We start from the raw sequence: 25,273 nt of genomic DNA on the forward strand, positions 1-25,273 counted from the left end.
CCTACAGCTCTGTAGTAATATGTTAAGATAATATGTCAGACCAGTGTTGAACTGTTAAAGAATGGGGGAGATATTGTGCATGCACCATGGACCTAATTCTCAGTTGCCATGCACATTGTGCAGACATTTTCATCCGTGCAGCATGAGTGCAAAGTGTATTTAAAATGCCAGCATCTGATTTGGTAGAGTTTTACATTCATTATGCAAGGTGCTTGGTAGCAGAGAATCAGGCCCTTGGTTTTCACTCTAATGACTGTGCCAAATGAGCCTGTTTAAAAACCATTATAGATTAAAGACCAGAAATCTTCTAAATCAAGATTCTGTGAGTCACAGGAACATAGAGTCCTAGAGAAGTTAGGGTTTGTTGATTCCTGGAATTAATAGCCCAACCCTGCAAGGTGTTAAGAGCCCTTGGGTCCCAGTCATTTTTGTGGCAATTAAGGCACTTGCTGCTTTGCAGGATGCCCTTAGTACCTTAGTTATTTAGGTCCCCATCTAATGTAATCACTGTATTAATAATCTATGTATACCAATTACATACCTCTGAAAAACTGTTTAATCATTTATTCCCAAACCAACACATGGCTATATTTCAGACTAGTGAATTTTTTGCTACATAAATATATTCCTCTTTAAAACAGGGTAGAGAGGTGGTTGCACTAGACCTGCTGACAATCTCTTAATTTCAGAGATGAAATAAGATATATCTACAGTACACCTGTCTAAAACTTTAAGTTCTGCCTTTTCCTTTCTGCAGGATCCTACAGCTGCACATTATATGTTTCAAGATGACCCCTACCTTATCCCCAGACACTCTTTTGAGTCTGTAAGTATTCCATTTTGAAACTTGGACGACCTCTACCCCCAGGTATTAAGAGGACAGTCGGCAGCTTGGGGTTTTTTTAATTGAAAAAGAAAATAAAGTTTCTGATCATTCTTTAAACATGTTCAGAATATTTTTTTCTTTCAGTATTTCTGATCTCCTATTGCTTATAAGGTTCTTCTGGGCAGGCTCAGGGGCAACACCACAAAACCAGCTCTAGGCACTTGGCTGCCTGCTCCCTTTCCACTTTCAGAACTGCTACTGTTTCTTCGGTCTAATGCCTTATCCACTGGCCTGCACTGCCAGGCTCTTCGCTGATATGCGGCTTTGTTGAAGAATACAAGCCTTTGCACAGATGGTATTTATGTGTAATGGTTACTGAATTTAAATACTGTCTCTAGAGCTGATGCTTGCAATACAGTATAAACTTGCAATTTAGTAAAATTAAAAAAAAAGGAGCTAAAACATCTGCACAGAATTGTAAATGTAGGTGTTGCTCTATATACCATAAGAAACTAATTGTCCCAACTTGTAAGAGCTTACAGTCTTACACAGAACAGCCATAGTATAATGGAGTGTGTGGAAAGAACAGTGTTGAGAGGAAGGAATCTTTGAAAGAGAGAGATGGTACTTGCAGAGCAGCAGCTGGGTTATCTCCAGCATCATGGAGGGCAGCAGATAGAAGGCATAAAGTCAAGGGGGGAGGGGGAACAGAATTGGAAGGAGTGCAATAAAAGGGAAGGCAAGTAGAAGGAATATAGGTGGGAGCAAAATTAAATGAGACCTTGAAAGTGAAGCCGAGGAGCTTGAATTTGATGTGACTGGAATCCTATAAAGATTAGGATAGGGACTGATGTGATTTGAGAGTGAAGATTGGAGAGGTGAAGTCAGAGAGGAGAAGGCTGCTGTAGTCAATGTGAGATGGGGGTGGAAGAATGGGCTTAGCAGCTGAGATAGCAAAGGAGTGTTCTCCTGTCCTTAAGAAGTGTTCGTGCTCTGGGGGAGGCATGAGGTACTTAATCCCTCCGAGGATTCATTGTTCTAGAAGGTTATCCTCTTTATCACTCAACCTTTTAGGTATTGTAAAGAAACAAACTTATCCCTTTCCTTCCTATACAGCATTTATTTTCGTTGTCCAAGGAGTCTGGGAAAAATGCTGCAAGATATATTGTTAATGAATTTCCTCGATTCTTTGAGAAGGACTTTGCAGAGCCTCATATACCGGTAAACTCTCTGCTCTTGTGGTCATGCTATCTCTACTTTTGCTATGTAGCAGTATGGGCAATAGGACTGTTTGCGTAAGGATTATAGGACTGGGCCCAAAAATTAGTCTAAAAATGGCAAAAGCTTATGACTTACCACTAAATAACTGAGTGTTCTCTTGTTTACATAAGCTACATTTCAATTTGGGTTTACCAAAGGGAACATCTCTTAAGACCTCAGATAACATTTGTGATTAAAGTCAGTCAAGGCTTTTCAGGCAGAAGTAAGGAGTGAATAGATCTAGTTGATTTTTATAGCTTTAGTTTGATTTTAATTCTAATAATTTTAGTATTGATGGTCCAGTTTGTAAGTGACTGGCCACTTAGGAAATGCAGTCCCTAATCCCCAGAAAATCATTTGTGCTACAGTCACTTCTATTATTACATTTTGTGGGGGCGGGGAAGATGGAGGAGCCATAATGGCTTTTAGGATAGGTAATACGTTTCTGTTGGTGTCCTGGGTATTAGATGGTTTGAGCCAGGGCTGCCCAGAGAGGGGGGCAAGTGGGGCAATTTGCCCCGGGCCCCGCAGGGGCCCCCACGAGAGTTTTTCGGGGGCTCTGGAGCAGGGTCCTTCACTCACTCTGGGAGGCCCAGAAAACTCTCGCGGGGTCCGGGCTCCCGGAGCTTCTTCCGCTCCGGGTCTTCCCGCTGCCGAATTACCGCCGAAGCGGGACCCGCCGCTGAAGTGCCGGGTCTTCCGCGGTAATTTGGCTCTTCGGGGCACTTCGGCGGCGGGTCCCGGAGCAGAAGGACCCCCCGCTGCCGAATTACCGCCAAAGCGGGGTCCCCCCGCTGCTGAAGATCCCAGGCCCCCTGAATCCTCTGGGTGGCCCTGGTTTGAGCATTATTTCTGGGGGAATTCTGCACCAAAAAATTAAATTCTGCACACAGTATTTTAAAATTCTGAATATTTTATTTGTCAAAATAACACAATATCATCACCTCAGTTTCAAATATTTTCATAATTTATTTCAAAATACCTGTCAGCAAGTATATTGGTAATACAGATACCAAAAAAAGATTCAGGGAATATTTTTTGACAAATAGATTCCTTACAAGGCATATTAATACAGAACTTTGAGTAATAATTCATTTAAACTACAATACAGAATCTAATTTCCCGCACCCCTCAGAAGAAGTGCAAAGGCTTGGGGGAGTCAGAGGAAATGGAGTAGCTGAGGGAGAAGGGAAGTAATTGCTGGAAAGGAGCCAGGGAGTGAACCTGGGGGGGTTGTTGAGTGTGTAGGAAAGATGTGGAACAAATTTGGTGTTTTTGTGTTGGGGGAAGGGGGGGTTGGAGGGGAAGAGTGATTGTTGGGGAGTCTTCCCCATGCAACCCTAGCTGACCCCATGCCTCTCTGTCAAGCACATCTATCCCCGTCCCCATGTGGCCCTTCACCCTCACTCAGCCACTCTCCCTCCCTCTGTCCCCATGTGTCTCTGTGCACCCCACTAGCCCTTCTGAACCCCAGTCTGTGATTCCCCCCAGCAGCCCCATGTGCCCCACGCTGTCCATCCTCCCCCTATATCCAATGCCTCCTCATCTGGTTCCATGGGCAGGGAACTGCCTTTTCTCCTCCCTATCTGCAGCTGGCTGCTCCCACCTGGGAGCAGCGGCCCTCTGTTCTGGTGCCACAGCAGCCCCTACTGGGCAAAAGGCGTAACTGCAGAATGTATTTTCTGCAGGAAAAAAAAGTTCTGTGGGAGGCATGAATTCTGCACATACAGAGCGGTACAGAATTCCCCCAGGAGTAGAGCATCCATTCAGCCTATGTGCTCTTTAATTTTAGTGCCTGATGCCAGAGAATCTTGCACCTCAGATTGAAGAAGTGAGTGAGGCAGCTCTTAAAGAACGTATCCAGCTTAGAAGAGTAAAAGCTTCTGTGGACATGTTTGATCAGCTCCTGCAAGCAGGTACCACCTTAAGCTACAGAACTGAATTTGGCAGCCAGCTTATGTGTATGGAGACCTAGACGTAGGGTGAAGCTGGTTTAGTGTTAAAGTACAGAGTTGCAGAACTGATTTGTATTCTTGGGAACTGGTTCTTAAATCTTGGGCTCTCATCAGCTATCACTTGTTCACTAAGACATTCTTAGTAGTCTCATGAATGATACACTTTGCTATCTCATCAGTGGCAGATAAGGGTGTCAAGAGGGAGGAGGTTCCAAGATAGGCTTTTTCTTTTACCACTCTAGTTAATCTGGGCCATATGTATGTCAAGAAGCAGGAAAGACCTTGGAATGCAAGGCCTTTTGAGTGAAGAGCTAAAAAGAAATATGGGGAGATGGAAGCTGAGAAGGCCTTGCCCTAACAAATGGAGAGGAGAGGATTCCGTTACATTAATTTAAAGCTTGTTGGGATGAAATGTTTTTGATAGGGGAGGTGGTTTGCTGTCCTAGAACAGGTTGTCCCTCACTAGCTTTTCTGACAGGGTAGAGCACAGGAGCCCTTACCGAAAGCTTATGGTGTTTTAGCTGGATTATACTGGTATTGAAGCTCTGTCACTCTTGGCCACTATCTGTCACCCCCACACCAGCCAATACTTGGTCAGCAAAGCTCTATCTCTTGTTCGTGCTCTGGATAGCCAGGAGTGGCATCAGTGTTACAGCCAAGAATGTGGACATTTTTTACGGGTACTAAAATGCCATTCTCTGGTCACCCCATTCTGAAATGACTGTGTAATGTAGATGTGTGATTTTTTGGGAGTGTGGCTTTTGAATTTATCTTTCTTCATATAAAGTTGCTTTCTGGAAATTATACATGCTGTGATGTGTTTTGGTGTCAGTGAAGAGCCCCATTTCATGAGTGTTGAATAAACCGTGTCTCCTTTATGTTTCATAATTCTGCTTCCTCATTGCTTGCAGGAACCCCTTTACCTCTGGAGACATCAAACAGTCTTTTGGATCTATTATGTTTCTATGGAGACAGAGAACCTACTAGGGAAGACCAATCTGAACAAAAGGAGGAGCTGGAAGAATCAGAGGTACAAAAAACTGTAAAGAGGCTGTTTGTTTAACTTTTTGCTTAAATAGTAGGAGAGCACATGTGATGGCAAGAACATCCTCACACCTTGGGTGCCTAGAGAGGCATGATGCCTGTATCCACTTGGAATATCTTATTGTAGTTATAAATCTTGTGAACTGACAAAGTGGCCTACTTTTAAAAGCTGTCCAGACTTAGCTGAAACCTTGCTGGCAAGAACCATGCTTAAACAGTTGTTGTTGACCAGTGTGGTGGTGAAGGTGGATAATATTTTTTTTTCTGACCGCCGTGTTTTTATAATTTAAAAAAAGTGATATCCTACAAAGAGGGGCTAGCCTGTGGCAAGGGTTGACTTAGCGTACTTCTCGGTGGGATCTCTGCTTTCACAGATCAGAGAATTGGATACCAAGAACCATGATAAAGCAATGACATGCTGGTAAGGCTTCAGCCATGGCTGGCATCTAAGGTCCTAATGTGTAGCCAGCATATTGATGGATCTGATGGCAAGGCCTGCTGACCAGGAGCAAGCAATTGTTTATCCCACATGAGTGCTGCTGCTCTCTCCTTGGCCCAGTGGTAAGGAAAGGAGAATGTGTCTTGATACTGTTCCTTCTCAGTACCCATCTTCCGCCTTTCCTACTCTCTAGTTCCACCACTCTGGTTCCAGCTCACTGCCCATTTCGCTCTCCCACATACTCAAAGATTTCTGACTGGCTGAATTCCTCTCCTGTACCCTGGTTAGCATACAGAGCATAGAGGCGGGTGTCTTTTGCTTTTAGATGAAATGGGCAATGGGGACAACATTTCTAGTCTATGCCCAGGGTGGACAACAGGGTGAATCTGGCTCTGAAGGTTGAACAAGAATAAGCAAGTAATTGAAATACACTTTCATTTAATATTTACTTTTTTTGTACTTTGAGGTAACGATTAATGACGGCAGCAAACACTTTCAGACAGAAATGTCATTTCTGACCTGATTGTGTCCCATTAATAAATGAAACCCATCTGGATGCATTTGATTTTGGAGACCAACACACATACTTCTCTTTTAAACTGACACACAATATGAGAGAGAGAAAATCTATATTAAAATCCAGCTTTTTTTTTTGCACCAAACAAGGTGATGCAAACTGGCTTCCTTATCTCAAGGCAGACAAACCAATTGTGATTTATACATGGTGAGAGGAGTCTAATGTTCCTCTTCTTTTTATGTGCCATGCATGAGTTCACTTGCAGTTCATATTCACTTGTCTATTGTGGATTGGGAGGCAAGGTGAAGAAATACGGTTTCACCTGCAAGCAATGTTTACACTGTACGTGGCCCCACTGGTGACTGGGGGGAAGGCAGGGAATCACTAGACTTCTTTTGCAGTGTATAAATCTTGTTTAGTTGGAGCTGTCTTTAGCCTGTTTAATTCTAGCTATCACTTGCTAGACTTCTAATAAAAGGTTGATATTTTATTCATTGCAAATGTTGTTTATGGCAAAAATCTTTTCAGGAGGAAGCTCCAGATCAGAGGAAACGGAGGGGGCGTTCACGGAAGACCTCAGACTTCACTGGCCCTAAGTGGAGGTATGTATAGAAGGTGTTCCTGCAATCTCTTGGGGTTTTAATAAATGTAATGTGGATGTGAATCTTGTGTTGCCCTAAGATTAGTTTCTTTTTGTTGTGTTTGTAAAGACCTATTAACATATCTGCAGCTGACACTTCTTCATACCATATGTTAATGTATTTAAGATATACAGTAGAACCTGAGTTACGAACACCAGAGTTACTACCTGACTAGTCAACCACACACCTCATTTGGAGCTGGAAGTATGCAATCAGACAGCTGAAGAGACCAAAATAAAAAAAGAAAATACAGTACAATACTGTGTTAAACGTCAACTACTAAAAAATAAAGGGAAAGCAGCATTTTTCTTCTGCATAGTAAAGTTTCAAAACGGTATTAAGTCAGTGTTCAGTTGTAAACTTTTGAAAGAACAACCATAAAATTTTGTTCACGGTTATGAATAACCTCCATTCCTGACGTGCTCGTAACTCTGAGGTTCTACTGTACTTTTTCTAGAGTGGTAGTCAAGATCCAGTAAGAGAGATAAGAATGGCATGACCTTTTACCTCTGGCTTAACATGGTTGGAGTAGTTTGTAAATCTTATACACAGTCTATATTCTGCAACATTTGAGAGAGGGTGGGCTGAAAAGCCTACATGTGACGAGCAAATAGTTTAGTGCAATTATGTTACATTTGTCATCCTGAAGACTTCTGAAGCACTGGGAGAAAATTAAAAACAAAAACAAAAAACAGTAAGGACAATAAAAATGCCATCATGGCTAAACAGCACATTAAAAAGGCATTTAGAGACAGAAAGGCACCCTTGAAAAATTGTAAGTCAGATCCTAGTGAGAAAAATAGAAAGGAGCATAAACTGTGGTAAGTCATGTGTAAAAGTAGAATAAGGCAGGCTAAGAAAGAACTTGAAGAACAATTAAGTATATCAGAAGCAGGAAGCCTGCCAAACAATCAACGTGATCAAGATGCTAAAGGAGCACTTAAGGAAGACCAGGCCATTGCAGAGCAGCTAAATGAGCCATTCTTTTTAGATGACAAATCTGAGGAACTATCCCAGAATGAGGTGTCAATAGAGAAGCTTTTGGAACAAATTGATAAACAGTAAGAAGTCACCAGGACCAGATGGTATTCAACCAAAAGTTCTGAAGGAACTTGAAAACTACTAACTGTGGTATGTAATCTATCACTTAAATCAGCCTCTGTACCAGATGACTGGTAGGTAGCTAGTGTAATGTCTATTTTAAAAAAAAAAATGCTCCAGAGGCAATCCTGGCAATTACAGGCCAGTAAGCTTAACTTCAATACCAGGCAAATTAGAACAGAATTATCAGACACATAGATTAACATGATATGTTGGGAAGAGTCAACACGGCTTTTGTAAAGAGCAATCATGCCGTGCCAATCTATTGGAATTCTTTGAGGAGTCAGCAAGCATGTGGACAAGGATGATCCAGTGGACATAGTATATTTGGACTTTCAGAAAGATTTTGAAAAGGTCCCACACCAAAGGCTCTTAAGCAAAGTAAGCAATCATGGGATATGAGGGATGGTCCTGTCATGGATCGGGAACTGATTCAAAGACAGGAAACAAAGGTAGGAATAAATGGTCAGTATTCACAATGGGAAGGGGTAAATAGCGGGATCCCCCAAGGATCTGTATTGGGCCCTGTGTGGTTCAACATTACCCCTTTTCCCATATCATTTATGAAACAGTGAGATGGCAAAGTTTGCAGATGAGACCGAATTACTCAAGATGGTTAAGTCTAAAGCAGATTGCGAAGAGTTACAAATGAATCTCTGGGTGACTGGGCAAAAAATGGCAGATGAAATTCAGTACTGATAAGTGCTGAGTGATGCTAAGTGGAAAACTTAATCCCAACAATACATTGCAAAATGCTGGAGTCTAAACTAATTGTTACCACTCATGAAAGAGATCGTGAAGTCATTGTGGATGGTTCTCTAAAAACATCTGCTTAATGTGCAACAGCAGTCAAAGAAACATATAGAATTTTAGGAACTATTAGGAAAGGGATAGATAATAAGATAGAAAATATATCATAATGCCACTGTATAAATCCGTGATATGCCCACATCTTGAATACAGCATGCATCTCTGATTGCCTCATCTCACAAAAGATGTATTAGAATTGGAAAAGAGGCAGAGAAGTGCAACAAAAATGATTGCGGGTATAGAACAGCTTCCATACAAGGAGAGATTTAAAAGATTTGGGTGTGTTCAACTTAGAAAAGAGATGACTGGGGAGGAGGAGGAGGAGATGATAGAGGTCTATACAATCATGATTGGTATGGAGAAAGTGAATAGGAAAGTATTATTTACCTCTTCACATAACACAAGAACTTGGGGTCATCCAATTAAATTAATAGGCAGAGGTTTAAAACAAACAAAAGGAAGTACTTCTTCATACAACACACAATCAACGTGTGGGACTTGTTGCCAGGGGATGTTGTAATGGCCACAAGTATAACTGGGTTCAGAAAAGAATTAGATAAGTTCATGGAAGATAGGTCCATCAATGGCTGCAAACTAAGATAGTCAGGGTTGCAACTTCATGCCCTGGGTGTCCTTAAACCTCCAACAGCCAAAAACTGGGACTGGATGATGGGACGGATCACTCCAAATTTCCCTGTTCTGTTCGTTCCTTTTGAAGTACCTGGAACTGTCCACTGTCAGACAGGATACTGAGCTAGAAGGACTCATTGGTCTGACCCAGTATGGCCATTCTTATGATGCTGCCAGATAAGTTCTGTTAGGTAAAATAAAATTATGCAAATTAGAATTTGTCCTGGATCCCAGAAGTAACACCCCTACTCTTCTGTAGAATACAGCAAACTACAGATGTAGTATGTTAGATTCCTTTCCTGAGGGTATTCTTCACTGAACTTCCCACTCAAAACAGTTCATAAACTACTTAATCTTCCTCCTAGCCTTCCTGTCTAATGTTCTGCTCTTTATTGAGTTTAGGGAGAACAACAATGCCGAAAGGATATTTAATCTAATGCCAGAGAGAAATGCACATTCCTATTGCACAATGATCAGAGGAATGGTGAAGGTACTGTTATCTCCAGAGGATATAAGTTTTTGTTTGGCTCATTTCCAGTTTACTATGTCAGTATCTCTAAAACATTTTTGTCTTCTCTCAGCATGGGGCTGGCGTGAGGGCTCATGATATGTACACAGACTTGCTGAATGACAGGCACACCGGTGAGTGTCTTTCTGTCTCCCGTTTTTCTATAATAGTTGACAGATTGGTTTGTAATGCATCTTCTGTTACTTAAAATCCATTCTTCTGGAATGTTGTAAAATATTGTAATTTTGTTCGGCTATTTCTTCTTCCATGGCAATGATGATTGGCGCAGGGGTACTGACCTCAGCTAGATCATGGGAGCTGAATGTGAACTCTGCTTATTTTTCCAGTGTGACGAACATGTGGTTGGCTGCCTGGAAACAGGTTCACATGAAAACTTTGCCCAGAACTGAGCCATGTTAGCAATAAGCAATAAACTCCCATATAAAGATGTACTTGTTAGTAAAATACAACTGCTCATTGTGAAATGAATTTTCTTAAATCTTCCAGCTGATGTGTACACCTTCAATGCCCTAATTTTAGCAGTCCCAGAAGTGAAAGAAAATTACACTGAAAGATGGGAACTTGTTGAAGTAAGGATGAGAAAGGGATGAGGGAGGGAAGAGGCTGGCGGCTGGTTTTGTTTGGAGTAAATGAAAGTGTGTTTTGAATAATACTAGAAATAAAAGCTTTCTAATGAGGTGCTAATATAATTAGTGCTTGCAAAGAAAGTACTCCAGATTAATACTAATTTTTGTAGAACAGTGGCACAAAAAAAAAATCTTTATATTGTTTTGCGAGGGATTCGTGTGTCCTTTAGGAAATAGCCAATCAGTGGAATGGGTATGGAATTAAGAAGGAATGTGAGCAAGCATTCTAAACAAAATTCTGCACTGAATTTGTCTACAAATATATGAAAGAAATAAAAACTATGGAGGGAGATGAAATTAGATGGGATAACATAAGTGTCTGACTTTGACTAACGGGATGACATCCAGAAGGAAAATTAAGATAAGTATTCCAGTCTAATAGATCTCAGCTTAAAAGTTTTTCTGATAGTCACCCAAGAAAATGTATTGCCACCCCATAATTTGGGAAATCTAAACCAAGACTAGATAATGCGTTAGTAAATGTACAGTTTTGGGAGCAATCATCCACTGGCTGAGGAACAGAAATATTAAGACAGGGGAGACACCTGCAATTCTATACAAGTGCTGAATTGTGGTGAGTAAAACGCAAAGCAGTGTGGTTTTATTTACCTTTTTTTCTTGGTATAGGACTTGCTGAAGCACATGGTTCAACAGAAGGTGCAACCAAATCTGTTAACTTTTAATGCTGTTTTGAAGACCCTGAGGAAATGTGGTGGTATGGGCAAGAGTCTCTCCCTAAAGATACTGAGGGAAATGAAAGCACTTAACATAGGTAAGAGAGAGCCCTAGACTCTATTAAATATCAGAGGGGTAGCCATGTTAGTCTGGATCTGTAAATGCGGCAAAGAGTTCTGTGGCACCTTATAGACTAACAGACGTATTGGAGCATGAGTTTTCGTGGGTGAATACACGATGCATCCCACAAAGTGGGTATTCACCCACGAAAGCTCATGCTCCAATACGTTTGTTAGTCTATAAGGTGCCACAGAACTCTTCGCCGCTTTAGACTCTATTAGATATTCCTAATGGTACTTCCAAAATAGCAAACTTTAGGGTGGTGGCCAGAGGAGTTTTGAGGCAGGGCATAATTTAAACCTGTCTCTTACATAAAGCTTTTCCTCCATAGATCTCAAAGTGCTTTACAAAGGCGGTCAGTATAATTATCTTCATTTTACAGATGAGGGAAACTGTGGCACAAAGGTAAAGTAACCTGGAAAATCCGTGCCAGAGCCTGGAATGAACCTGACTCTCACGAGTCCCAATCCAGTCTTAATTCTTAATTGTAAAGTACTGTACAAATGATTAATACATCATAGGCTTGACCAAAGAAAGACAAGCTTCTGAGCGTTTAAAACTTTGTGACATGTGCCAGGAATACTGCTTTGCATGTTTAAAACCAGGGGCCTCAATTCTGCAATCTTTGACGCCTGTGAGAGTTTGGGGCTTGTAAAGATTGCAGGATCAAGCCTCATGCTGGTTCAGGCAAGTGTCATTTGTAAATAAACAAATTAGGGGACATTTGCACCACTCTGAAACTGATATAATACAGTTATCCATAATTATTAGTTAGTCTAAGTTTTTCAGAGCAAGAATTTTCTTTTGCTATGTGTTTGTACAGTGCCTGGGCTCTGATCTAAACTGGGGCCGTAAGATGCTACTATAATATAAGTAATATGAAATAAAGCATACAGTTTTCAAATCTTTGCAGAATTTCCTGCAGTTCAGGTTTTAATGCCTCTTGGTTTGCTTATAAACTAACTTGTAAAAATAATGCAGACAAACAGGAACTAATGCTGTAGCAATGTGGTTTGATAGAAAAGGAGGCCTTGTTAAACAAATCTGCTGCTTTTCCTTTCTTTTTCTTTTTTTTTTTTTTTAATGAGATTCACTTAGCCAGGGGCAACTCTAGCTTTTTTGCCACCCCAAGCACAGCAGTCAGGCAGCCTTTGGCGGCTTGCCTGCGGGAGGTCCGCAGGTCCCGTGGATTCGGCGTACTCGCCGCTGAATTGCCACCAAATCTGCAGGACCGGTGGACATCCCTCAGGCAAGCCGCCGAATCCGCGGGACCGGCGGACCTCATAGACTTTAAGGTCAGAAGGGATGATTATGATCATCTAGTCTGACCTCCTGCAGGCATGCCGCCGAAGGCTGCCTGACTGCAGCCCTCGCAGGGACCAGCAGGGTGCCCCCCATGGCTTGCCGCCCCAGGCACGCGCTTGTAGCGCTGGTGCCTGGAGCCGCCGCTGCGCTTAGCACTTCAAAAAGGATGCTGGGAAAAAGCTACAGGACTGATTTGAGGACTGGAAAATCCTGTTTCCCAGTGAGACTTAAGCTGAATCTATTTAGTTTATCTAAGAAAAGGTTCAGAGGTGACATTCTCATGTTCTAAGTGCCTGTGTGGGAAGAAGATTCTGATAACTGGCATGTAAATCTAGCAGAAAAAGGCAAAATGATATAGACTTGCTCAAAGCTGAAGCTAGATGCACCTTATTTCTAGTTTGAATGTATGCTCAACAGTGAAGGTAAATAGTCATTAACAGTTTTTCCAGAGATGTGGAGTCTGTATCCCATGAAGTCTTTAAAACAAGACTGGTGTCTTTCTAAAAGAAATGCTCTATTTTAACCAGAAGTTGTGGGCTTGATGCAGGAATTACTGACTTGATCTATGAAAAATTGTACATCTGTAATGTGTAACATAGGATTCCGTGTGTGATAGGAATAATCAAATGGATTATTAACTACACAAGTTCTACATGTGGCTTCTTTTACTCCACTGATTTAAGAGGTAAAATAATATGGTTAATGTCATCTCTGGGGCCATGTTAGATTTATTTATTTATTTTTTAGTCTCTGAGAAACGTTTGCTATTAATAAATCTTTAGCAGATACACAGGTATTAATAGACAAAATATAAAATTTCTTTATGCAGTGTCTCTTTGCTGTTACTTTAGAGTTCAGTTGTAAAGCTTTGCCTACCTCCATTTACCAGGCTCACCTCAGTGTCTTTGTACATTGCAGAACCCAGCCTTGCAACATTTGAACATCTCCTTGGTATATTTTATAAAACTGGTACGTACAATATAAACTTGCTCTGTGTCTTAGGCACTCAAAACAATTTGTAACTAAAAGTGGCTTGGATGAAAGCAGCAGTCTGATGGTTTGAAAATACCGTCACGCCATGCAGCTATCTTGCAAGGATCATGGGCATTGCCTCTCTGATTGCTGCATTGCCCAAATAGCTCATTAGAAAAAGCTAAGGGGGCTCCTATCCTGTGTTAAGGAGGGGAGGCTTCCTCTCTCTGGTGAACTTTCTGTGGGGGCAGAAGAGATACTCTTTCCACCTGGAGATCAGCAAATAGAAGATTGGGTTATGATCATGCGTTAGTCAGAAAACCTACACTTTTGCAAGCCCTAAACACAGCACTATACTGGACATAGGATAGGCCATGCAGAGGGACTCTGAATCCCCTGCTACTTGGGAACAGTGCTGTATATGGTACTCTGTGTAGCATGGGTGGGAGAAAGGCAGAGCTCTGACCTGTGGAATCCACCACCACATGGTCCACTAGCCAAAATCCCTGAGGGTGGGGAAGGAAGGATTGCAGTAGTCACTACTACAGTTCACAGGCTGTAATAATGTTTGTGGGACAGCTGCACTGGTATCTGGTTGAGTGGGTTGGATTTTGTCTGCTCATCTCATCAACCAGTGTGGCAAATCCCCTGCCCTTAAGGTCTGTTTACTTGGCCTTTGGGTAGGGGTCTTGAATTGGTCTTTTAGGAAATGTCTACATTTCTGAAGCTGTCCCGTTGTGTTATGTAAATCCAATGTCAGCTGGGCAACTTTTAATTTAAACAAAACTGCAGCTGATTTGGAGCAGCAAAACCATGGTGAGAGGGAGAAAAAAGAACTGTTAAGAACTTGAGCTGCCTTCAGAATCCCACCAACACCTGGTTCCATTTCTATGGTGCTTTTGCTAGACATACCTTGTCAATGAACTATGTAACAACGGAGATCTGATAATTGTATATATGTTTGTCATGCTGTCATATCTGCCCCAGGCTCAATGGAAATCATCTATGAAGTGATGGATGAAATTGAAGGAAAGACTTTTGTTGCTCAGGATCCAGACGATGGTAAGTAATTTGGTATATCTAACAACTTTCTCTCAATTCTGATGTAATAAACACAGGTGAGCTGTCCAGTGAACTGCAAATAAGTCCAGCAGGCATAGATAAATCAAGGGTATCCTGAGCTAGTAGCTTACTGATTTGTCTAAATATAGTACAGTATTTGTTGATGGGGGTGGAGCACAAAACACCAGCTGTGCTCTTGAAGGTGCTCCACGGTATTGACACAGCATTTCCTTTCTTGTGGGACAGTATTGAGAGGAGCAAGCGGTGGAACAGCACCGCACACTTCTGGAGAAGAATGTCTGTTAGCATTTCCAGAAAGTCACTGCTTTTTCTTGACATTAGATGGTTTTTGATTGCAGAACTGTGTGACTAGTATAAAATTGTATAAAGTGAAGCCTAATGGAAAGCAGTACTTCAAACAACTCTAGTCTGTAGTAGGCGAGGAGGGGCAAAGATTCAGAATGTCCCAGGTGTGTTGTTGCTATCGTTGTACTGGGCAAATCTGATCAGTGAATGGAAATGTCAGATGGGCTGAACAAATTAGTTCTAAAATTAAATTTTGAAGCATATGCTATAGAAAAGAAACTAGTATTTTACTATATTTGCCTCAGCAACTGTGTTTCTGACAAATGTGGATTGCTAGATGTTTAGTAGTCTACTAGGCTACTCTGCCAAAAACTTTCTTCACCCTTGAAAACAAATCTGCAGATGATCTGTCTGCCACATTTTCTCCTCTTAGTCTCAGGGCTGATCTACCCTAGAAAATTAGATCGGCTCAGCTATGTCACTCAGGGGTGTGAAAAATCCCCACACCTGAGCAGCATAGTGAAGCTGACCGAAGTCCCCATGTAGACTGTGCTAGGTTGATGGAAGAATTCTCAGGGAGGTGGATTACATGCACCAGTGGGAGAACCCCTTCCATCAGCATAGGCAGTGTCTACACTGAAGTACTACAGCAATGCAGCTGCAGTGTGTTAAGTGTAGACAAGCCCTTAATCTTTTACATTAAAGAGTTGGCCCTTGTGCAGTGGTTTTTCACCCGACTCCCCACACTGCCTCTGCTGTCTTTCAGCACAGCGCCTTGTGTTGGTTGGAGGGAACTCACAGAGGGACCCAGACAGATGCTTTTCTTGCTAGGATTGAGACCCTTCCAGTCATGGTGTCCCAGGAACTACGGGCCCAGAGTCTCGTCCCAAACTGACTGCTGTGTGGCAGCCTAATGCGCTGTGGCTAGACCATAAGGATGGTCTTACTTCGCATTTAGGCTTACTCAGTACACTCATTCATATCAGACATGGTATAGACGAGTGAAACGCTAGTAATGATCACTGAAGGAAAAGGCCACGTAGCTGAACAAAAACTAGCACTTTTCTGACTCTTCCACACTGCTCTTGATGTTCCTTTGGAATCACAAAAGAAATATCACTTTTGAATAAGGCAATGATGATTGGCGCAGGGGTACAGACCTCAGCTGAATCGTGGGAGCTGAATGTAAATGTTTCTCTGTCCTGCATATAGTGGGGCATCTGAGAATATTTACATGAGACTTGTGCCTAGTCTGAGCTGCTTTAATTAAACTCTTAAAAAAACAACAACAAATCATTCTTACACTTCTCCAGTGCATAATATTTCTCAGCTTATTTTTGGAGACTTCCAGCCATTCCTCTAAACTTAGCACTTCCACTAAAATGGAGTCTTGCCCCTTTGGAGTGCATTGCAGTGTATATATTCACTCTTGCCCGTGTAAACCACGCAGCAATTTAAAATGTTCTCTGCAAGATCTTGACTTTGGATCCCAAAGGATTTGTAGGTTATAATGCAGGTAGCTGATGGATATTCTAAACATTTTAATAGCAGGATGGTACTTCTCTATCCTAAAAAGGCATCTTAACTCTTCAATGCCTTTCCACAGTGAGCCTAATACAACTCCCAAAGGCAATTCAATTAGATTCTTTCATCCATATTGCTGTCCACATATAGCCATGATTTCAGTCACTACTTGAATTTAGAGCACAAACTGGACACTCTTACATTAAACTTTGTTTTTAAAAACTGCCAGGAAGACTTCTCCAGCCTATGCACAGATGGTCTGCACAGCTGTTGCTCTTCTCCATACTCCCTGACTGAATGGTTTTCCCCTCTCCAGTGGCTTCCCCATTTATCAAAGGTGGAAGGGAAGTGGTTTCCTTGCTACTTTAGGAGTCTGTTAGTGATGAAGAGTGGATAAGGATGTAGGCAAAGGGGGAGGAGGCAACTGCCGTACATGCTCTAGTGCAGGAGGTTCTGAGGAAAAAAAATTTGGTGGCCTCAGAGTGCGGCCACCAGCTCTTGCTCGTGGGCGCTATCTCACTTTTTCCTAAAATACTGTGGTTATCCTAAAGCTAATCAATAAATATGAACATATACACATCCAAAGCATTGTAATTTATTTATTGCTAGCTAGTAAGTCTGCTGTGAAAAGTGATATTAACAAACATACAAGTATCACTTTTCACAGCAGACTTAATCAGCCCTGGCAAACCTGGGGACAAATTAAGCCCTGGATGGAGGGTTGTGGGAGGCAGTGGGGGCCAGGGGAGATGGGGCTGAGGGAGGCAGTGGGGGCTGGAGCCTGAAGCCCTGCAGCCAGAGGGCGAGGTCCAGGGACAGCCTGAAGCCATGTGGCCGGAGCTTGGGGCCTGCCACTGCGCAGCCAGAGCCCAGGGCTGGAGCCTGAAGCCCCATGGACAGACCTTGCTGCCCTGCAACCCCAGGGCTGAAGCCCAAAGCCTGAGCCCGGCCACCCATGAGAAAGTGGGGAACTCGCTGGCTGCATGCTCCTACAGCATCGTGCCCCAGGTGACTCCAGAGAGGGGCAGGGCCCAACCCCTGCTGCTGGCCCCAGCATCCAGGAGCAACAGGGATGGGGAGGGGGCTCTAATTTGCCCTCCCCCACATCACAGCCCAGGAGGCTGTGGCCGCAAGAAAAGCCCCTGGTGGCTGCATTTGAGAAACGCTGCCAGGAAGGGGAAGAAAGGAGTCTGGACAAGTGACTGCCTTTACATGTGTGTTCCTGCAGCCTCTACTGAGGCTCTAGAGAATGGGAAGCAGGTGGCTCTTCTTACTGGCCTGACTCTGAAAATACTGTCCTGAAGCAAACGTGTGAAGGTAGCTTTCACAAAGCTGCCCTACTCCTGAATATGGAGTCCTCTGCAGAGATCTTTCTCCCAAAAGCTGGCTAGCTGAACGGATCTCTAGCCTGAGTCTAAAAGTGTAATACAGGAATCCCAGTTATTTTATCAAACTTAACTACAAAGTCTTCTGTATAACTGGAAAAGCCTCTTCCACCTCATGTGAAACCATGTTAGAGAGGTGGTTAGTATTTCTCAAAACTGGACGTTAATGGACTGGATTTTTTTTTTCCTTTCAGCCAATTTCTTTGCCAGTGTGATGCGAATAGTAAGTATTCATTGCTCGTATTTAACCCTTTGAACGAGTTCCTCTATTTCATTGCCTTCCTGTAGGCTTTTAAATCTAGCTTAGAATTGCCTCTCGGTATTCCAGACCTACTGCACAGACTAGCTTCAACTATTTTCCTTCCTTGCTCATTCAGTTCCACCAGCCTTGGCTGCCTCCAGTAGTCTTTCATTTCCCCACTGTTTCATTTGTACCTCCCAGTCTGAAATTCTCTTCCTCCCCTGTCAGTCACTGAATCAGTAACCCATCTGCCTGTGGGCCATCATCCAGGAAACTTCCAGCATGCAATACAGATAAAGGGATACTTTTTTGGGGGCCAGTATTTCTCTGTCCCACCATATGTTTTCTGATCACTTCAACACTGTCCAAAACATTCTCACACACCCACTTGTTTGGCTGGCTTCACATAAGGGCAAGTTAAAGTGATTCTTTGTCTTAGCTCAAGGAAACAGTTAATTGATCACTGCACTGAATTGCTTCTTCACATCTTATCTTTAAACTTTCCTTTCACTATCAGCTGATTGAATCTGTAAATAGCACTGATGCCAGGCACGGAAGGATGTGATGTAAGTGTTGTATCTGAGCAACTTAAATGTGCATTTGTTTATTGCAGTGCCACAGTCTTAAGGATGTTGAGCTCGCATATAGATTACATAAGGTACTGGAGACAGGAGACAACTGGAAACTTATAGGAGATGCACAGCAACAGTCTCTCTATTGGTAAGTTTGGTGCAGCTACATTTAGTACCATGAATGCATTAAGAACACTGTCCTCATTTTACTTAAACCAATATTTAATAAATTAGGATTGGAAAATTGAACTTTTCTTTCTGCAGGAGACTTTTTCTTGAGCATCTGCTAGAATATAGATAACTTTTTAAGTCTCTCCTTTTGAGTAGGAGCGGGGATAGCTTACTTGTGGTTCTCATCTAATAGTAAAATGAAAGTGCTTTAAAAAATACAGGAAGCTGATTAAGATCCATAACTGCTAGCAGACTAAATGTGTAGAATAACTAATTTTGAAAGGACATCAGATTCAGTATTTTGAAATCATTTCCCCTAAACAGCCCCACTTACATTATAGGAAAATTAGTTCTGTCTTTTCACCCAGCACATTTTCTTGGCCAGAATAGAGGAAGGATAAAAACTCTTGGTGAGGCAGGGGCTTGCCTGATCTTATGTCTGGCCTTTCCACTGTCTCAGTTTACCTTTGGGTTCTGATCAAACCAGCACATGTGGTGGTCTTCACAATACCACTCCTCTTCTAGGTGTAGTTTGTTACCATAAAATAACATGCATCAAACCTTCTAGCCTAGCCATGTTCTCTGGGATCCATTAGTCCTTTCAGTTTATAATAGGATTTAGCGTCCATATAGCCCTCCCTCTCGGCTCAGAAGGCTTTCCAGTCCTTTACTAGGGCTTGGTTCAGTCTCTTGCAGCCCTCTCAGCTGAAGCTCCTGCTCCCTGCATGTCTCCAACCCAGGCTTTGGACTCTGGAGAGAGTTTCTACTCTACTACCCTGCCATCCTCACAGGCTAAGTGAAAGTTCAGGCTTATATATTTTGTCTGATCATGTGACTGCCACCTGCCCCTCTAAACCCCACAAAGGACTGTCGTTCTTCATGTCCCTCAGGGAACCACATGTCCCAGCATGCCTTCTCTTTAAAGGGGATTAGCCTTGGAGTAGGGTTGGCTGGTCCCAGGTCCCCTGCTTCTACCCCCTAAAGGGATAAAGATTTCATCCTGTTACACTTAGTGTTGTGCAGGCCTAACAGTAGCATCTAAAACATGCATATCCATAGGTTCTCAGGCATCATGCTCATTTAGCATAATAGGAAATATCTGGAGAGATGGTGAGGTGACCTGAAGAAAAGCCCATTGGAAGGATAGGGTTAAAGAAGCACCAAGAAAGGAATTCAGTATTGGAATCAATATCCCAAACACACTGTTAGTGTAATAGGATTGATAGGATCTTTATTAGTCTGTAGTTTAAGTCAAAGGAGACAACTGGATTTAGATGATAAGCTGGCTCAATCATTGCATCAGGTCAGGGACTTGATTAGACGAGATGCTTCTCTTTGTGGCTCTAGGACAGTCTGTTTAGTAAAGCAAAAGTGAAGTAGTTTCTTGGCTAATCACCAGCTCACAAAAATATCCTGTTACTAGCCTTAGAAATTTTCTTATCTATAGAGCAAAAATGTTTTCTTAGTGTTCACCTGCTCTGGATATTGTACCAATGAGAGAGTTCTAACAAGTTTAAAAGGGCAGGGGTTTGGCTATTTTAACAAAGCGGAACACCTCCGCATTGATCTTCCTGTCAGTGAATTGGGGGAACACTTGGCGGTGGGGGTTGTTTACGCTATGGTAGGAGGAGAAGGATGATTGTGTTACACTGCTCTTTGACCTACATTCTAATCTGGCTGTTGGCACAAGTTCACTTTCCATCCATTTCTATGTGAACATTAATCTGCAGTTACATGGAAGAGATATCGACTTGGGATATTGTAACTAGTATTTTGCAAGGCAAGATGGATAATGTTTGCATCCTAATTCTAACCAGTCCTACCCCTTACATCAACCCTAAAAGCTCTTGCCCACTGTGACACTTTCTCTGGATGCCCATGACTGGGAGTCACCTTGCTACTCCCCTGCTTTGTGGGAGTCTTTTTTGTGCCAGCTCTAGCATACCACCAGCCTTTCACCCACTTAAGCACCCTCCTCAGTACTCTGCCAGTTCTAACTTTGCTCTAGCATCTAGCCCATGTCACTGGACAGTCACAGAAATTATCCAGTTTGCTGCACCCAAGGGAATAGTATAAACACTCCAGCTTGTTTAATTCAGCTGAGTGTCAGCTCCAATATAACAACACAGCACTGTAATCTCTGTTTATAGTGAAATCAAATATAAATTGATTAATAAAAGTTAAATTTTGAGATACAGTGATCAAAGGTACTAAGAACAACAGGTTACAAATAAAGCAGAAGTTGTAACATTCTTGCTAGAGATTGACACTTACCAGGCTGCAGTCCTTGTGTAAAGACCTGAAGAAGAGCTTTCCGTGCTTGAAAGCTTGTCTCTTTCACCAACAGAAGTTGGTACAATAAAAGATTATCTCACCTACCTTGTCTCTCTTGTCCTGGAACCAGCACAGCTACAAAAACACTGCAAACAATCCTTATCTAAAGTAGTCTCCTCTCAGGTAAGCCTTTTCTGCAGTATTTCAGCCTAGGTTGGTTGAGATCCTGTTTTCATGAATGCAACCACACTGCCTGGTTACCCCTTCGAGTGCAGGAGGGGTTCTGGTGCCTCCAAATCCATTGTTTTTGTTCAGAGTCAGATGACTCCCTGAGGTGCTCTCCCGTGTTGAGTTCACCTCTCCTTCTCTCTCCTCAGCAATCTGTTATTCCTGTTGACTTTTCATGCAAATGGGGCTTGCTTTGTGTTGGCTTAATTTCCATCAGAGACAGGGTGAATAGGTGATTCCACGTCCCTTTGTCTGACAAAACCAGCTTGTCAGCCCTGCCTAGGACACAGATTCTAAACATATTTTCACTACGTACATACAGCTTCTTAAATATCACCCGTACATACATCACACAATGATTAGGAGGATCGGTATGACATAAGCTTCCATTAGACACCTCACAACCCTTTCTGGGTAAATACTATGAGAGCAATGTGTTAGGTGTAGTGAGTTTGTCAGGCCTGATAGGAGTTGCTGTTACAGAACAGTGAGCGCTTTGCTAGATGGCATTGAGGATTCTTAGGGCCACACCTACCAAAAACTTTGCTTCTTCAAAGCTGATTGTGTTTAATGTCCAATTTATTCCTAGTCAAGGAAATGTTAGTTCATTCAGAGCTGATCATTGCTATTTACAGGTCCTGCTTCTATCCATTTCAGCCAGTCTAATTACTACTGAGTTCTGACAGCCTGCATTTTTTCCCTTTTCTGCAGTGCAAGGTTCTTTACTCTGGTGTGTATGATGGAACAGCTCGATGTCATATTGAAGTGGTATAAAGAACTGGTCCCTTCGGTAAGATGGTATTTCCATGTATTTGGGCAGCATTAGTGCTTATGATATAAATCTGGAAGAACAAGGCAATCATACCAGGCTAAACTGCTGTCTCTGTTTATCAGCTCTTCTACCCAAATGCTCAAGTAATGTGGGATCTCCTTCAAGCATTGGACACAGCCAACCATTTGGAAATGGTCCCTCAGTTTTGGAAAGGTTAGTGGTAGCTTGGTTTCTTGGTTGCCTATGGTAACCTAAGGCTTGCCCATACAGCTCACCTGATAACGGGGTACGGCAGCATACTAGTCATTGGAGAGCCACTTAAACGCCTCCATGGTGAGAGCCACAAACTATTGCAGTCCAATATCATGATGCTGTGATGTTTGTCCTGCTTGGATCTTCAGAACACAGGCTCACAGCCATGATAGCCTCGCAATGCAACATCAGGATTTCTTAGCATGGTGGTTAAAGGGAGGGTGGACAACAGAGGTTGTACAACTAGTGGAACTATTCATTGAAGGGGAAAATACATGGCTCTCCCTTTAAATCAGCAATGATGATTGGCGCAGGGGTACGGACCTCAGCTGTATTATGGGAGCTGAATGTAAATGTTTTTGTCCTGCATGTGGTGGGAAAAGTGAGAACGTTTACATGAGAACGGTGCCTACATCTGAGCTGCTCCTTAAATGTACTATTAAAAATTGTCCTGCTTGCTCCTTGGGAGGGAATGTTGGGTGTCCGATGCAATAATGGCTCCATTGTTAACCACTCTCTTTCCTCAATCAGAGATCAAACAGCTTGGGCTTAGCAACAAACCCGACCTGTTGGAGGAGGTGTTGGCTCTGATGGCCAGGGAGATACACTCTCAGGAGGTGAGGCTCATGAAGTGATCAGTTAGGGTGAAAGTGTCACCCTGACTTTACTGTCCAGTGGCGGGGGCATAACACCAAGTTGAAAGTATTAGAGTAACTAGAAGCATCATGTAGAGATAATCCTAAATTTCCATTCACTGCATAGAGATCACAAATAACACAAGCCTCTATATTTAGATTAATCTAAAGTTCCTATTAAGGGTTCTAGGCACCTTTTATTAATTTGAGGTTTCACTCTATGGCAGATAAGCTCAGCATCATCCCCAAAACCCGCTTCAGCTTTCAACATGCGTCTCCATCCTCAAAAAAGGTGGGCTTTGCAGCATGCCCTGACAATCAGTACATTAGACCTGTTGGGAGCCAGGGTGGGAGAGGGGAGTGAATTCCAATACTTGGGTGGGCAGCCCTGCCAGCAACTCATTCTGTTCTAAATGGAGAGAGCTTCAGGCTCCAAATCTGACCGTGCACAAAGAATAGATCTCTCCCTCCTAGAATTAAATTGGCCTCTATCTAGGTTTGTCATCTCTGAATTTGTAGAGTTGAGCAGCCAAATTCCACCCTCTTGGTATAATTCCATTGACTTCAGTGGAGTTAAACCAGAAATGAACTTGACTCAGGATGACTCAAAAATCGTAAGATCAAGGAAATCTACAGACTATATACATCTGACTTACTGAGAGAAGCTGTTTTTCACTGGGGGAGACAGATGACATTTAGCTCCATAACTCTCACTGATGTTCAAGGAGAGTGAGATGCATAACTGACATTTGTGCCTTTTGAAAATCTCCTCCATTGAGATTATTTTAAAAAAATGTGCAAATGTAGATGCTCATAACATGCCTGGCCTCAGTGGTTTAATGTGAACCAGCTTGCTGCAGCTTCCCGAGCATCACCTGGTAGTATTCCCCTTTCTTGCCTTAATATACAGTGACTGACAGTTGCAATGGTGCTTAAAAATCGTCCAGTTGAGAGCTCTGTGGTGGAGCTGTCTTCCTACAATAGAGGTGTGATCTCTGAGGCTGAAAGTGTGGTAGACAATTCACTGGTAAACAAGATGCCCCACAAGTTACACATGTTCGGGTGCTAATAGAGTAATCTCTTCACAGACTCAGATGTCATTTGCCAACTGTGCTGCAGATATCAAATCTATTTTTGAAACTCGAGAGAGGAACCAGGTCCCCTTTGGGTGGACAGCGAGTGCTCTGGGTAACATTGCCATACTGTTCTCAAGGGTGGGGAGAATCCAAGAAGCCTGGTAAGTGTGTGGCTGCTATGAATTCTTGTCCTGCTTGCATCCTTGATATCTCCAGTTCAAATTTTAATCACAGACTATATGTCCAGATGCTTTTAAAAACTATTGTAAATGGAAAAAACCTGCAAAATTCTGGTGTTTTTACTTGACATTTGTCTCCTCTTTGGCGCTGACTGGTTCAAGGTTACAGTCTTCCACTCAATAAGATGATCTGGAAGTAAATACAGTAGCTGGCAAAGGGAATATCTTACTCACTTGCATGCAAAATGCTTTATGCTGCCAGTTGTCTTGTAAATGCACCAAAGAAACTAGAGTCTGTGAGCATTTTATTTATTTTTAAAAAATTATTTTATTTTGGAGACTTCTAACTTTGCCATAATACAGAGGTTCAATTCAAAATAATGTTGTTGCTTCAAATGTCCAGTCCTCAATTTTGGGGTCTGATCCAACTCCCATTAAAATAAAATCTCCCATTGATTCACTTGGATCAGTACATTTGGGAACAGACCAGGAGGTGGGTGCCTTTTTATATAAAGTTGTACATTTACATCTATTTGAACTTTTTTAAAGCGAATGGGTTTTTTTTTAAGTGCATACTCGGCATATATGCCTGCAGTGACATTTTTCTTAGTATATTGAAGACTAAGGCAGACATAAATTAATCGCTCATTTTAATCTGCAGATAAAATCAGTGAATATGTCAAAATGTGTATACCAAAGACACTCCTTCCTTAATGAGTATTTTCCACATATTGGTGGGAGAGCAGACCATACTGAAGGGTCTATTCCAAATTGTGGTGAAGGTGGGTCTAATTAAAGACCCTTAAACGTCTGCTTAGAACACCAGTAATCTTAGAATGAGACTGATATTATAACCTCCGTTGTTGTTTTTTTTTTCTTCGTCTTCAAACAGGAACATGCTGGAGCTTTTCAAAAGAACCAATAGAGTCCCCAGGTGAGTTCATTTAGTGGTCTGACTTCAGGTAGCAAATCTCTCACACTACTTTGGTTGAGGTCTTGCATTGTGTTTCTAGGTGACAGTAGCAGTCTGTAGTGTGATTTTTTTTCACACCTTCACTTCCTAAGAGAACTCCTAAGTTCAATACTTTTCATTCGGGTGTTGGCCGCCCTGGTGAGTGGGGAGGGGTTTCTTCATTCACGTAATGT

The 25,273-nt window shown here is 42.3% G+C and overlaps 1 protein-coding gene and 3 non-coding genes across 7 annotated transcripts in view; all 4 read left to right on the forward strand.

Moving 5' to 3' along the window:
- PTCD3 (pentatricopeptide repeat domain 3) overlaps window positions 1-25,273 on the forward strand; it is a 34,223-nt gene that overhangs the window by 3,836 nt on the left and 5,114 nt on the right. For all 4 annotated transcript variants that reach the window (XM_039540236.1, XM_039540239.1, XM_039540240.1 and 1 more), the window contains 18 exons: window positions 758-826; window positions 1,943-2,047; window positions 3,879-4,002; window positions 4,953-5,071; window positions 6,570-6,643; window positions 9,626-9,713; window positions 9,805-9,865; window positions 10,239-10,321; window positions 11,006-11,150; window positions 13,397-13,447; window positions 14,438-14,512; window positions 17,922-17,950; window positions 18,582-18,688; window positions 21,925-22,003; window positions 22,108-22,198; window positions 22,769-22,854; window positions 23,961-24,109; window positions 25,020-25,061. In XM_039540236.1, coding sequence (XP_039396170.1) covers window positions 758-826; window positions 1,943-2,047; window positions 3,879-4,002; window positions 4,953-5,071; window positions 6,570-6,643; window positions 9,626-9,713; window positions 9,805-9,865; window positions 10,239-10,321; window positions 11,006-11,150; window positions 13,397-13,447; window positions 14,438-14,512; window positions 17,922-17,950; window positions 18,582-18,688; window positions 21,925-22,003; window positions 22,108-22,198; window positions 22,769-22,854; window positions 23,961-24,109; window positions 25,020-25,061 — 1,577 coding nt within the window. The remainder of the gene's footprint in view (window positions 1-757; window positions 827-1,942; window positions 2,048-3,878; window positions 4,003-4,952; window positions 5,072-6,569; window positions 6,644-9,625; window positions 9,714-9,804; window positions 9,866-10,238; window positions 10,322-11,005; window positions 11,151-13,396; window positions 13,448-14,437; window positions 14,513-17,921; window positions 17,951-18,581; window positions 18,689-21,924; window positions 22,004-22,107; window positions 22,199-22,768; window positions 22,855-23,960; window positions 24,110-25,019; window positions 25,062-25,273) is intronic.
- Window positions 9,999-10,146, forward strand: LOC120407221. Its single transcript, XR_005599851.1, has one exon. It is a non-coding gene; the product is annotated as a small nucleolar RNA SNORD94 (small nucleolar RNA).
- On the forward strand, window positions 15,947-16,079 carry LOC120407222. Its single transcript, XR_005599852.1, has one exon. It is a non-coding gene; the product is annotated as a small nucleolar RNA SNORD94 (small nucleolar RNA).
- LOC120407220 lies at window positions 22,530-22,661 on the forward strand. Its single transcript, XR_005599850.1, has one exon. It is a non-coding gene; the product is annotated as a small nucleolar RNA SNORD94 (small nucleolar RNA).

The sequence above is a fragment of the Mauremys reevesii genome, linkage group 5 (genome assembly GCF_016161935.1).
Source record: "Mauremys reevesii isolate NIE-2019 linkage group 5, ASM1616193v1, whole genome shotgun sequence".
Taxonomy (NCBI): Eukaryota; Metazoa; Chordata; order Testudines; family Geoemydidae; genus Mauremys; species Mauremys reevesii.